Source organism: Asterias rubens, chromosome 4 (genome assembly GCF_902459465.1).
Source record: "Asterias rubens chromosome 4, eAstRub1.3, whole genome shotgun sequence".
Lineage (NCBI taxonomy): Eukaryota > Metazoa > Echinodermata > Asteroidea > Forcipulatida > Asteriidae > Asterias > Asterias rubens.
In genome coordinates this window covers 18,838,539-18,852,008 of record NC_047065.1, presented here as the reverse complement: position 1 = coordinate 18,852,008, position 13,470 = coordinate 18,838,539, and the positions used below count along the sequence as shown (strand labels likewise).

Sequence of the window (13,470 nt, the reverse complement as noted above, 5' to 3'; positions counted from 1 at the left end):
CAGGCCTGTAATTTCAGCTTTGAAAGGACAAGACCGTTTTTATTTTGAAAAGGGCACTTCCATTGAAAAATGTGAAAGTCAATTGGACACCTTTGAAGAAGCACCGAGTCCAAGAACAGAAGCTGCAACGATGGCCTGAAATTCCTGGCCTGAACGTAGAATTAAGCGCGGTATAAAGTTGTATTATTATTATTTATTACATGTTTGTTATTTTACATGTATGCATATGTTGAGAGACACCAAGAAGACTGGTCTTTGACAAACTACCAATAGTGTCCAGTGTCTTTAAAGACATTGCTTAGAGCATCTTACACTGTTAAGTCACCAGGTTCAGCCGTAGTCTAGCCCTAGCCTCAGCCAACAATTCTAGGGACCTGTCCAAAAAGTCAAGGCTTTATTTTCTGCTGAGGGTTTAGGCTCTGTCTGTCTTCTTAAAAAAAACATTCGTGCACTAGCAAAAAGGTGAAGTACACTTGACTTCAAGACACTGGACACTATTGGTAATTGTCCAAGACCAGTCTTCTCACTTTGTGTATCTCAACACATACATACAAAAACAAACCTGTGAAAATTTTAGCTTAATTGGTCGTCGGAGTTGTGAGATAGCTATGAAAGAAAGAAAAACACCCTTGTCACACGAAGTTGGTGCTTTCAGATGCTTGAATTCAAGACCTCAACATCTAAACTTGAGGTCTCGAAATCAAATTTGTGGAAAGTTACTTATTTCTCAAAAACTATGTCACTTCAGAGGGTGCCGTTTCTCACAATGTTTTAAGGTTTTATGCTAACAATTATTTTGTCTAATTACCAATTATAGTGTCCACTGCCTTTAACGGCTGTTTCCCTGCTTCCATACGCGCTGATTCTTTGCCCACGGCATGTACGCTTAACGAAGCCATATTATTAAGCTTGATGTACTCCGTTTTCTCTGGGTTCAATTTTTAGAGAATGTTCTGGTTATTAAAATATTTTCTTGTTCTCATTTGAAGCTTCACATAGCCGCAGCCAATGGCTTCGACAAAGTAGCCAAGTTTCTCCTAGACAACAATGTTGATGTCAATGCTAAAGATGACGACGGGTGGCAGCCGATACACGCTGCAGCATGCTGGGCTCATGTAAGTCAAATATTAAACCATTCAGTTGTATTTTTTTGTCAAGTTACAAACCACAAGGGAAAATAACTGTCATATATGTGAATTTTATCCAGAATTTTATTGAATTTGAGCGAAAGTTGTTGTTTTCCTCAATTTTTGAAATCAATGATCATTGCTTGAGTGTTCTCAGCTCCCTCGTGAGTAGCCTACACAACCTTTTGTAGCTTGTGTGGCGCTCAGTTGTGAATCAAAAACAATACCACCTACGCCCTCACGAGTCCCCATTCATACTCCCGGGTGAAGAGAAGCAATTTATGACTATAAGTGTCTTGCTCAAGGAAACAAATGCCATGGGATTCAAACTCACCTTCTTACAACTCCATTATCAAAGCTTGACGAGTCTAGTGCGCCAGACTACTCCTCCTAAACATATCACTCATGTGTTGCCTGGCCCTCCAGAGTTCAAATAGTGTACAGGTTTAGTGAACATTGCTGCAAAGTCTTGACGTGTCTCACATTGTTTTTGTTTGTTTTTGTTTTTTTTAACAGGGAGAGATGATACAGTTACTTGTAGGGTATGGAGCAGATCTAGATGCCAAAACTAACAACAGTGAAACACCGCTAAGTAAGTCCTTCGATTGTTTCATTATTTCATGGTTGTTGAAGTCTTTTTTGGGTTGTTTTATGTACATTTTGCAATTGACAATCCAGTGCTGCTAATGTTGGTTGGACACACAAGGGTACACTCTGGTATTTCTTTGAGGGGGGGGGGGGCACTTTTGTCGAATAAAATCTATATTTTCTGATTGCCATTTTTACAGAGTTTTTTTCTGTAAAATCCTTGTTAAAAAACTCCATCTAAAACTAAGACTTCAGATTAGTAGATTCCTGTACTGATTGATGATGATGTCATGGTCTGTTTACTGCATCACTTTAAAAAGCTGTAACTGAGTACAGTATTTCTGACAGTTGATCAAAGATACAATGATTGCTCATGCCTGCAAGGTTGTAATCAAACTGTGACATCAACTATACCAAGGTCTATTTCAATTTATTTTGTTTGGATTGTTGGAAATGAAATTTTACAACACAGAAAAGTTCTTATACATTTGTGTATGTGATTTCTTTTCACTGAACTCGGGAAATCCAAACAAATGATAGATGTTAAATTTGCATCAGGGATAAAGAATATTAATTTTGTTTTTTACCCATACACCGATGTGTGTTAAAGCACTGTATACTCAGTACCGGTACTTTCCCGTAGTCCTGTGAACAAAATATCACAGGCATATTACTCAGATTCGAACCCACGACCTTTGCAATTTTAGGGCAGTGTCTTGCCAACTAAACATAAAAACTACAATATGTAGCATAACAACTTAAAAGCAAACAAAGCTATTCCATCAAGACCGTGGTAGAAATTGACATAGATAGAGGATATTATAAACAATTTACAAAAAAGAGATAAACTAACAGATCCCTAGTAACAGAATGAAGACTCTTCCAAAGCATTCTTATTACAGTCAAATATATGTTTGGATGCATATCAATTTGTAAAATCAGTCTCATGTTTAAGATTGATTGTCTTTCTCAGAACTGAGTTTCCAAAGTATTTCTATTTTATTACTTTTTGTTTAAAAAGCCGGTTGAAATTAGATTCTTACAGGGAATCTATCCATATAATACGATTGACATTGAAGCGTACCAAATATTGATACAAAAATAACCCTGCCATGGAATTCTCTCTCTTTGATAAAACATACCTTGCTCTGATTGAAAACCAAAATGTTATTGTAGTGCATTCCGGCGTGACCTTTTTTTTCATCGGGGTCCCTTCTGCACACTTCAAAATCAAATCGAAATTACTTCTGAATAAACAGTCTATTCAATCTCAACCCTCAACACCCCCCCCCCCCCCCTCCTCCAATACTAGATTTGTGTTTGAGGTAATTTAGTTTTGTCGTTGAAACATGACGAGACCAGACCAGTCTGTTTATTTAACCCTGTTGTGGTCCCACGCTGTTCTCCTAGTATTTATTTTTACTTTGTTTTTTTTGTTATGAAAGAAATCGTTTCTGTCGGACAGTAATGTCTTTTTCTTACATTGTAAATATTAACTTTTATTTGCTATCCATCAACCATTTCTTTCTGTCTAGTCAATGCTCTTCAATGTCTTGTTAAACAAAAACACTTCTAAATTTAATAGAAAACCACACCACAGACCTTTTTTGATTACACGTTTTATTCAATTGATCATGTTTTTGATCAAAACTAGGAAGGTAGTGATAGCACTTTTAAATGCTAACCATTTACATTTTAAAAAAATGCATGTGCTTTTGTAGCAACAACTTACAAACAATAGGTACAAGTAGAGAATAGATGTGATGTTATTTCAGTCCATTCAACTTCATTGTCGTAAAGTACATTCATGTTTTAAAGAAAATAACAAAACAGACAAAACACATCTGCCTAAGCTAATTTATGGTAGAGCTACAGTACATGTATTGTTATCTCCACAGCGCTCCTTCTGGCAAACATCACATAATTGATGACAATTATTTTTTTTTTTACATTTTATAACACTACACATATTTTATGTACATGTATATGTCATGCATGGTTATATGTACTTCTCTTTATTTCGATGCACCTTTGTTCCGACAACCCTATATTCTGAAACCCCATTAGTATGCTAGTGATGGTTAGAGGTATAAACAGAACAAAACGCTGGGTGTGTCGGATCATGGGGGTGTCGAAACATAGGTGTGTAACCATTATGGAGTCATGTACATCATTTTTGACATACAGTACACTCAAAGCCATTGGATACGTTCAGTAAACAGTGTTGTCCAAAGGCCAACACTTCGTGTATCACAACGTGTGTATAAAATAACAAACCTGTGAAAATTTAGGCTCAATCGGTCATCGGAGTTGCGAGAAAATAACAGGAAAACCCACCCGTGTGTTTAACATAAATTGTTTTAATATTTTCTCAAAAAGTAAAGCATTCCATGGAATAATATTCCAAGAGAAGTGTTTCACCATTACCTTCTGTAAACCCTGTGATTTGTTTGTAAATTTGTGATTTTTATTTTGATTTCTGTTCCAAAAGTGTCCAATGGCTTTATACGCACTCTAGAATAATTTATACTTGTGAGAGTCTCTGTTAACATGAATGAACGGTTGAAAGGGTCTGAGTTCTTTCTGTTTGACACAAAACACAAATGTCCACAGATTTACATTAAACTTACAAGGTATCAAGATAATGATGGTAGAAAGTTTCCCTAAAAATATCAGTTCGAGAGGTAATGTTTTGGGGTTTTTTTATGATTAAAACATCGTCATAGAAAAATAATTGTTTTGAGCATGTACATATGAATCTCCTGAAAACTTTGCTCTATGGTTTTCCCTTTTTTTCTCAAAAACTTAACGAATATCAAAGCTAAAACTTCTGCAGGTAAATTATGTGTACATACGTCTTCATACACAGTGAGCAGAGATTCTTGTTAGTTAAAAAACTAAATCTACATAAGGTATCAAAACCCTTTAATCAAGTGCAGTCTCTCCATAACGCCAAAATTCGCTTATTTTTCAAATGTCACTGCGCATTACAATCCCAACTCCCTTTGGATTCTGACGACTTTATCCGAGATGACAAATAAAAGAGTCTTATCCCTGGAGACGTTATTTTTTCTCTTTCCCTCTCATCATTATCCTCTCGTTTCTTTTGTCACCTACAGCAATTTGTGAAGACGACGATCTTAAAACTCTAATCAACCAGTTGAAGGCTGAGCTACACGCCCATCGCTCCCTGGAATCTAAACTCGTCCGACGAAACTCAAGCAGAAATAAACGCAGGTCGGTATTAAAGGGAAGGTGTCACTCTTAAAAACATTAAAAACATTTGGTTGATAGTATAAGACAGTTTGAGAAACTTGTTACTTAAAGTAATGTGTTTTTTTGAAAAAGATAACAGTTTTTATGCCCCAAAATTTGAATCTGAGAAGCATTAGTTGCTATGGACTTTTCTGCGATATCTCACGACCACCTTTTGCAGTGAAGTTTGAGTTGTTAGTTTTATTGTGTACCTATATTTATATTGGATTAAAACAAAATTGTCCCCCAAAAAAATACACTTTTTAAAACAAGAGTTGATGATTGGTGACTGTTTAAAAAACAAAAGGGAGACTAAAATGACATTCTGTGTAGTCTGTGTAGACGCCATAGGAAAGGATATACCCAAGGGCATCTAGCCACAACAACAAAATAGTTTTTTTCATAATTCCTGACCTAGTAACCTTTAGAGAATGTCTTTTGTTGGCTTGAAACAGAGCTATTGTGTTGTGATTTGTGGGCGGAAATTGGCTATTTAAGTCAAAGCACACAAACCTTGGATATTTTGAGGATTTGTTTTTCAAAGTCTGCTTAAAAAAAAAAAAAAAAAAACGGTCAGGCTGGGTTTATATGCGGATATGATTTTTTCCGATCTGGAGAAAGAGAATGACTCGTGGGAGGTTGAAATCTTAAATTTCTGCCGGCGCGAGTGTCTAGGGAGTTGTGTCCATTGGACTGTTATTCATCTTGAAGAATTGTCTTATCTCCCTAGGTATCTAGTCTTGTGGTCTCACTCCATTACTCTTTGTCTGTGCCTTTGTTTTGACCAATTTTGGCCCAGGTTTATTTTTTTAAAGTTTTTTTTATAGAGCTCCTGCATAATGACGTGCATTCAGTTATACTTATTTATTTATTTATTTATTTCAAGATGTTTATTCAGGATACAAATATCAGCACAATGACTGTTTTACGCTACTGTCCTGTAGCTTAAAAAATAAATGATACTTCAAAATATACTTACAGTCAGAAACAGATTTTACAGATTTTAACAATAAAAACAACAAGAGGATTGAATTGAAAATCAAATTGAAAATGTGTTTGTGTTTATAAATATTTTTTAAAACCACCAATAGACAATGCATTCAAGCATGTAACTTGCTCCTTATACTGTAGCAGCATCAGAAGGGTAAACCAAAGTTAATATTCAGTAGGATTTGAAACTTTGCTCCATTTCCCGCCTTCGTGCATCACCAAGCTAATCCGCCTCCACAGTACTTAAGCACAATGCAGCATCAGAGTCCAGCTTTCTCCAGAAGATGATCAGAGCATACTAATCGAAACGTCGAGTTGAAACCATTGGTTCTTTTCAGAACCACCCAACTCATTAGAGATAGTCATTACATGGTGTTACCGCAAACCTTTCTATAAAGTTAATATTATTCTTTATACCTGATGCAAAATTTCCATCTATTGAACTGTATGTTAATATTATTGTATTGTTATTACTCTCTTCTATCCTTGTCACCAGTTCTTCCATAAGACGAAGCAGCAAGCGGGAGAAGGGAGAGATGAGAAAACTAGACGCTAAGGGAGAAGCAATGTTCATCCAGTCACAAAACTCGGTAGGTAGCTTCGGAATCAACCCTTGAGAAATCAACATCCTGCCCAATCTGTCTTGATGATCAGTAGGTCACAGTCAGTTTAATCATTGGCCCATCCTTTGCATCGCACATACAGAGCTGATCATATCCATGATTTATATTTTTTAACCTTGTTAGTGTCAAGATGACATCAAAGCTAAAGGATTATTGTGTACTATTTGGTTTTACTCTTAAAGACACTGGACACTATTGGTAATTGTCAAAGACAAGTCACTTGGTGGATCTCAACATAAATTATTCTCTTTAGGAGATAATTGTCTCCTAACGATTTACTTTAAAGACAATGGACACTATTGGTAACTGTCAAAGACCAGTCTTCTCACTTGGTGGATCTCAACATATGCACAAAATAACAAGCCTGTGGAAATTTGAGCTCAATTGGTCGTCGAAGTTGCAAGATTATAATGAAAGAAAAAACACCCTGGTCACACAAAGTGTGTGCTTTCAGATGCTTGATTTCGGAACCTCAAATTCTAAGCTTCAGGTCTCGAAATCAAATTCGTGGGAAAATTACTTCTTTCTCGAAAACTACGTCACTTCAGAGGGAGCCGTTTCTCACAATGTTTTATACTATCAACCTCTCCCCCATTACTCATTACCGATTAAGGTTTTATGCTAATAATTATTTTGAGTAATTACCAATAGTGTCCACTGCCTTTAAAGACACTGGACACCTTTAGTAATTGTCAAAGACCAGTCTTTTCACTTGGTGTATTTCAACATATGCACAAAATAACAAACCTGTGAAAATTTGATCTCAATTGGTCAATTGTCACACGAAGTTGTGTGCTTTCAGATGCATGATTTCGGGACCTGACATCAAATTCAAATATCTAAGTGGAAAATTACGTCTTTCTCGAAAACTACGTTACTTCAGAGGGAGCTGTTTCTCACAATGTTTTTAAAATATCAACAGCTCTCCATTGCTTGTTACCAAGTAAGTTTTTATGCTAACAACTTTTTTTTGAGTATTTGCCAATAGTGTCCAGTGCCTTTAAAAGCACTGTGTACTCAATACTTTCCAAAGATCAGTGGAAAAAAAACAGGGATTTTACTCAAGTGGGATTAAAACCTATGACCTTGTGAACTCTGGAAAGTATAGAGTACTTAACACGCATCGGAGAAGGGATAAAATCAATTAATATTCCTAACCCCCATGCAAATTTAACATAACTCTATTGTGTAGGTGAGTTTCAAATTAAGATCTGGCTGTCTTTATATGCTACTATAAGTTAATAACCGTGTGCTGGAATTGTTTTTCAAGGCACTAAGTAAAAACTTTATAGGAAAAGAAACCCATTGTGATCGGGCACTCATTGAATTTCTGAAGTTGGCTATTTTCATATTTCCTTAGACTCAATAAGCCATTTTGAGTTATGGTTGACACAATACTATGACACAGGTAGGTTTGGGTATATTTTTGTGTATTTACCAAAACCAAACAGTGCACTCCCATAGTGTCAACCATACCTCAAAAAGGCTAATAGAAACCTTTGTTTAAATTTATTTTCTTCTAAATGTTGAAGAATAATTTGAGCTGATTTTTATTCAACTACAGACGGATGAGCTACCAGCCACAAACATTGATGAGGTTAAAGTTGATCTCGATGAACCTCACAATCCGCTGCTGGTGACCTCACCGTCGGAGGAAGTTGAGCTGGACATCGAAGATGCAGTGGAAATCAATGGTGCCTTAGATACCGATATTATCCCCTTGGCTGTCATCACGGAAGAAACTCCGGAGAGCCCAGTGAGGAAGAGTAGATTAGAGAATGGTGATAAGAATGCCTCGGTCAGGCAAAATGGTGCCGATGGTGAGAAGGGACTTGGTGTGGCGGGCTTTCAAAGGCAGCCAAAGAGTATCCTGAAGAAAAGGCATGACCAAGAGGAGCCTGAGGACTTACACTCCAAGAAGAGCAAGCGGGATAAGAAGGAGGCGGATACCCGGAAACAGCAGCTGGAGATGGAGAAGCAGCGAGAGCGGGAAGAGCGGGAGAGGATTAAGCAGCAAGAGAAAGAAGAAAGACAGAAGGAGAAGGAAGAACGGGAACGGGAGAAGCAGAGACTTCGAGAGGAGAAGAAGCAGCAACAGAAACGAGAGAGAGAGGAGAGGGAGCGAGAGAAACAACTGAAACGCAAGACAATCACAGACGACAATGTTGCCAAGAAAGAGAATGTCGCCAAGAAAGAGAACAATCAAGTCGTGGAGGTGGACGACTCGGATAAGAACCACAGCGGGGGGAAAGACACGCTAGCCGAGTTGAAACGGCAGCGTGCCTCAGAGCATTCCAAACGGACACACAGTGGTGAAAGTAATGAAGAGTTTGATAGTGCCTGGTCAGATCCGAGTGGACGCAAGAATTCGTTTGACATCCTGAAAGATCATAAAAACAGCACCAAACAGAAGAAGAGTCCGCACATTACGCGGAAGCTTCTTCCTCACAGGCCGGCATCGGGTAGTTACTCCTTCGCAGAGACGAGCGCGAACGACGGTCAACGCGACTCAGTAGCGAGTGAGCAGAACGGCGTCAGCGACGGGGGAACGAATTCCTCCGAATCCAAATCGCTCAACAATTCCTTCCCGGGCGATCCTCCGCTAAAACGGTTCACAGCAACGGAGCCCGAGGTCATTGGAGGAGACGAGGATCAACGATGCTGTGTTATTTTGTAAAAAGAAGGAACACATATCTTTTTGAGGCTGAATGCGGTATTTTCTACTTTTTAAAAACTGTAAATCTTTTATAGTAATGGCAGCTTTTTTTCTTCTGGTCATACATTGAATTCTTCATATGTTTTTCCATGCACAAGTTATTAATTGAATTGATTTTTGTTGTTCTCATTTATTACTTTTTAAGGTATCATTCCAGGGAAATATTTGTTGGGGTCCAATGAATTGATCCTAACTCTGCAAATGAAATTATATAAAATTAAACAATGCTGGATGATGTCTTGCTTTTGCAAAGTTGAAAGGTTTTATGCAAACCCTCGTTTTGACACTGTGATTTTTCTCTCTGGTTAGTCTGAGATTTCAAAGGATCGTCAACATTTTAATTATTGTACTTAATAATGAGACTGTAAGATTTAATTGTCATGTGGTGATCACATGATCATCATGTGATATTTATAATAAGACATCATGTCAATAAAGCAACGCTTGCAGGTGCAAGTCCTAGTTTTTTGCTCATATTGTTTTGTACAAAATATCAATTTGGACATACCATTGAAAAGATTGTAGTTACTGGCATATGCCAGTTGATCTGAAAACAAACATTCAGTGAATGTGTTTGGTCGGTATGGGCCTTTTAGAAACCGCGGCTTCTGCTTTTGATTCAGCTTCAGGCTCCGTTCTCTCGTCTGAAGCCCTGACCTCATACCCCCAAAAACATGTGCTATTGTCAAAACAACCGGGGAGCCAAGCTAGCCTGAGCTGAACCTGGAGATGAAGCCGTGGTTTCGAGAAGGGCCTATGGGGAACAAACAGCTGATATGGTTTCTGCAGCGAAGTGGTCTTTTGTTGCCACTGTCATTCATAATTTTAACACACAGTGCATGCTTGTCTTTCTGTCTTTCATTTTTCTGTTGCAATGTTACACTTTTTCAAAACAGTGCATTTTAAACAATAATTTCAGCTGATAGATTTGTATAATTTGTCTTTCTGTTTCCAAAAGAGTGATTCTGTTTCCTCCCAAAGAGAGAACGAAAGGAAACGAATGTCTTAAATAACAAGTTAAGAGTATATAATATATACATAGATAGATTATAGTTTTTTCTTTCAAAAAATGTTCTGGGTTGCCTTTGATCGAGCTAGTTGGTCTATAAAAAGCTTTTGTAACCGTTTTTTTTTTGTAAAATGCATTTAGTTGGAACTGTCGTTTAAGGGTAGAATAAAATGATCCACACAAATTCGAAATTGCACGGTTTTCCTTTTACTGTGCGAACTAACACGGTCAGCCATTTATGGGAGTCATAAATGGCCGACTTTGTTAGTCGACGAGGTAAAGGAAAACCGTGCAGTTTCGAGGCATATTTGTGTAGATCATTGTATTCTACTTTTTCAACATCTTTCTACCCATATGCATTTTATAACAAACGGTTACAAACGCTTTTCAAAGACCAACTCGACTGATCCAAGGGAAAGTGTTCCTTAAACACAGCGAACAAATATTACTCATTGGCTTAGCCTCTGTCCTGTGTGTTTTTTTCTTTTTCTTTTCAAGTGGTGACCAGTTGTTTCACATGATAACCGGTTTGAACTGGTCACAGCCAGTTCGGACTGGTTTTCTTTCAAGAAAGAAACTCATGGTTTAAACATTTGTATATTACATTCACTTGTACAACATTGAGGCCTGCTTTAACTTTCACATAATTTAAATTATTTGATTTTTTTGTTTGTTTCTTTCATTGTTTGGTATAATGTTCATGAAATCATCAGTGTTTAGTGTCAACAGTTTAATTTTTCTTTGAATTGCAGCCTATTTTTGTAAACTAGAACCTGCATGATTTAAATATATGCAATATAATTAATTGTATAATACATCACATTTATTATTTGTGTGATATCAAATGTCAGATGCTTTATGATTTTATAGCTATATGAGGAATTTATTTGTTTGCAATGGTTTTTTTTGTTTGGTTGTTTTTTTGTTGAGTCAGGTATGAGGTGTTAAAATGCTGTATAAAGAAATAAAAAATAGATAATTATGTTATATATAGATAATGGAAATTAGAAAATTATTTTTAAAAGTTATTTGTAAATGAGTTTCTAGCAGATAATAAGAATGACATTGTAGATTATCATTTTGTGCCTAGGTATTTTTTTTACTTCAGATTGAAGTGAACAAATCCTCATCCAGAAATTAATTTTGTTTTTAAATTGATTAAATTGTCGTAGCTTATGCTGCATATATCCAGAGCTGCTGACTCTCCCAAATTTGGCAGAAAGTTTCCTGAAAACAAACCAATCTTTCTTGTTCTGATCAACAAAATGAAAAATCTCCCTGACTATGGAAACTGTTAGAGGGAAGGTACACAGTATAAAACATTGTGAGAAACGGCTCCCTCTGAAGTAACATTGTTTTTGAGAAAGAGGTAAATTCGCACTCAAATATTAAAAGACTTTAGCTAGAAGTCTTTTATTTCTATATGAAAGCACACAAATTCGTCCAACAAGGGTGTTTTTTTCTTTCATCATTTTCTCGCAACTTTGATGACTAATTGAGCCTACATTTTTACAGGCCTGTATTTTATGCAACTGATGGGATACACCAAGTGAGAACATTGGTCTTTGACGATTACCCAACGTGTACATTACCTTTAATATAGGGAGATCGCCAACAAAGGGCGAGATAGCTCAGTTGTTAGAGTGCCGGCACGTTAATCCAGAGGTCATTGGTTCAAATCCAACTATAATAAAACTGTTTGACCAACTCCAAATCCTATTATTTTGAATATTTTTATGCGATTCTAAATATTTCTCTGATTGTTGTTTAACATTTCTCCCTGATTGCAAAATGTGATTGTTGGCATCTCTGTATCTTTTAGAAATATATATAATGTGCTGCCTGTTAACGGCAGCTTTGCTTAGTTTTTTGTGTTTTTTGTTTTTTTATTGGGAGGGGGGTGTACTTCTTGGCTTACAAGCTGAATGGATTTTGTCTGGTGGTTGTTATTTCTTGTTTCTTTTGCTTTCAGAACATGACAGAAATGGTGAAAAAAAAACTTTTCATGGTCACAGATTTACATAAAACATACACAGTCTTTGATGATAGTACAAAAACATCATTTGGAAAATTTCTTATTTGGTGAGAAATAAATAAAACGAATTTCCCGTTTGGAGTTGATCGCTCAGTGAGCGTTTTATTCCTTTTTTGTTGAATTAAGGTCATGCAAAATGTTTAATTGGTTTCATCACTATTTTTTGTGTGACCCTAATAGCCAAAACTTAAACAGGTTTGTCATATGGTTATGTATATGTTTGATTACATAAAGTGCTTACACTGCCAGCAATTGTTTTTTGTTGTTGTTGCAAAAACCAATTCTTTAATATTCCCTTGAAAAACCTTAATTGTACAGTCGCGATACTCTGTAACTCTCAATACACTAAAAAGGTCATTAAAGACAATGGAAACTATTGGTAATTGTCAAAGACAAGTCTTCTCACTTGGTGTATCTCAACATATGCATAAAATAACAAACCTGTGAAAATTTGAGCTTAATTGGTCATCGATGTTGGTTATTTTGTTTTTAAAGACAGCGGACACTGTTGGTAATTGTCAAAGACCAGTATTCTCACTTGGTGTATCTCAACATATGCATAAAATTACAAACCTGTGAAAATTTGAGCTTAATTGTTCATCGATGTTGAGAGATAAAAATGAAAGAAAAAACACCCTTGTTACATGAAGTTGTGTGCTTTCAGATGCTTGATTTCGAGACCTCAAATTCTAAACTTGAGGTCTCGTAATCAAATTCGTGGAAAATTACTTCTTTCTCGAAAACTAAGTCACTTCAGAGGGAGCCAATTCACACAATGTTTATACTATCAACAGCTCTCCAATGCTCGTTACCAAGTAAGGTTTTAAGTTAATGTTTGTTTTGAGTAATTACCAAACGTGTACCTTCCCTTTAACACATTCAAGGTCAGGGCTAGCAGTCCCAGTAATATAATCCACTCCTTCTGAGAATGTGAACCCAAGGAAGATGGGTTCAAACACCCTTGAGCATAAGGATCGTGCATTACTGTGAATAATTCATGGACAATTTGCTGAAATAATTTTGATGTTGATGGGGATCTGAGCGGGAAACTTAGCCTTTCCAATATTCAGAGGTTGATGACTTGACTTTCGTTTGTTAACCGTTTGATGAGAACAGTAATCTTGGCC

At 36.6% G+C, this 13,470-nt stretch overlaps 1 protein-coding gene across 1 annotated transcript in view; it reads left to right on the top strand.

Moving 5' to 3' along the window:
- The window catches only part of LOC117289427 (protein phosphatase 1 regulatory subunit 16A-like), a 69,951-nt gene extending 59,422 nt beyond the window's left edge, over positions 1-10,529 (top strand). Inside the window, exons 7-11 of the mRNA XM_033770548.1 lie at positions 990-1,115; positions 1,644-1,719; positions 4,835-4,952; positions 6,457-6,550; positions 8,148-10,529. Of these exons, the coding sequence (XP_033626439.1) occupies positions 990-1,115; positions 1,644-1,719; positions 4,835-4,952; positions 6,457-6,550; positions 8,148-9,260 (1,527 nt within the window). The 3' untranslated portion in view covers positions 9,261-10,529. The remainder of the gene's footprint in view (positions 1-989; positions 1,116-1,643; positions 1,720-4,834; positions 4,953-6,456; positions 6,551-8,147) is intronic.
- The last annotated feature ends 2,941 nt before the right edge of the window (positions 10,530-13,470 follow it).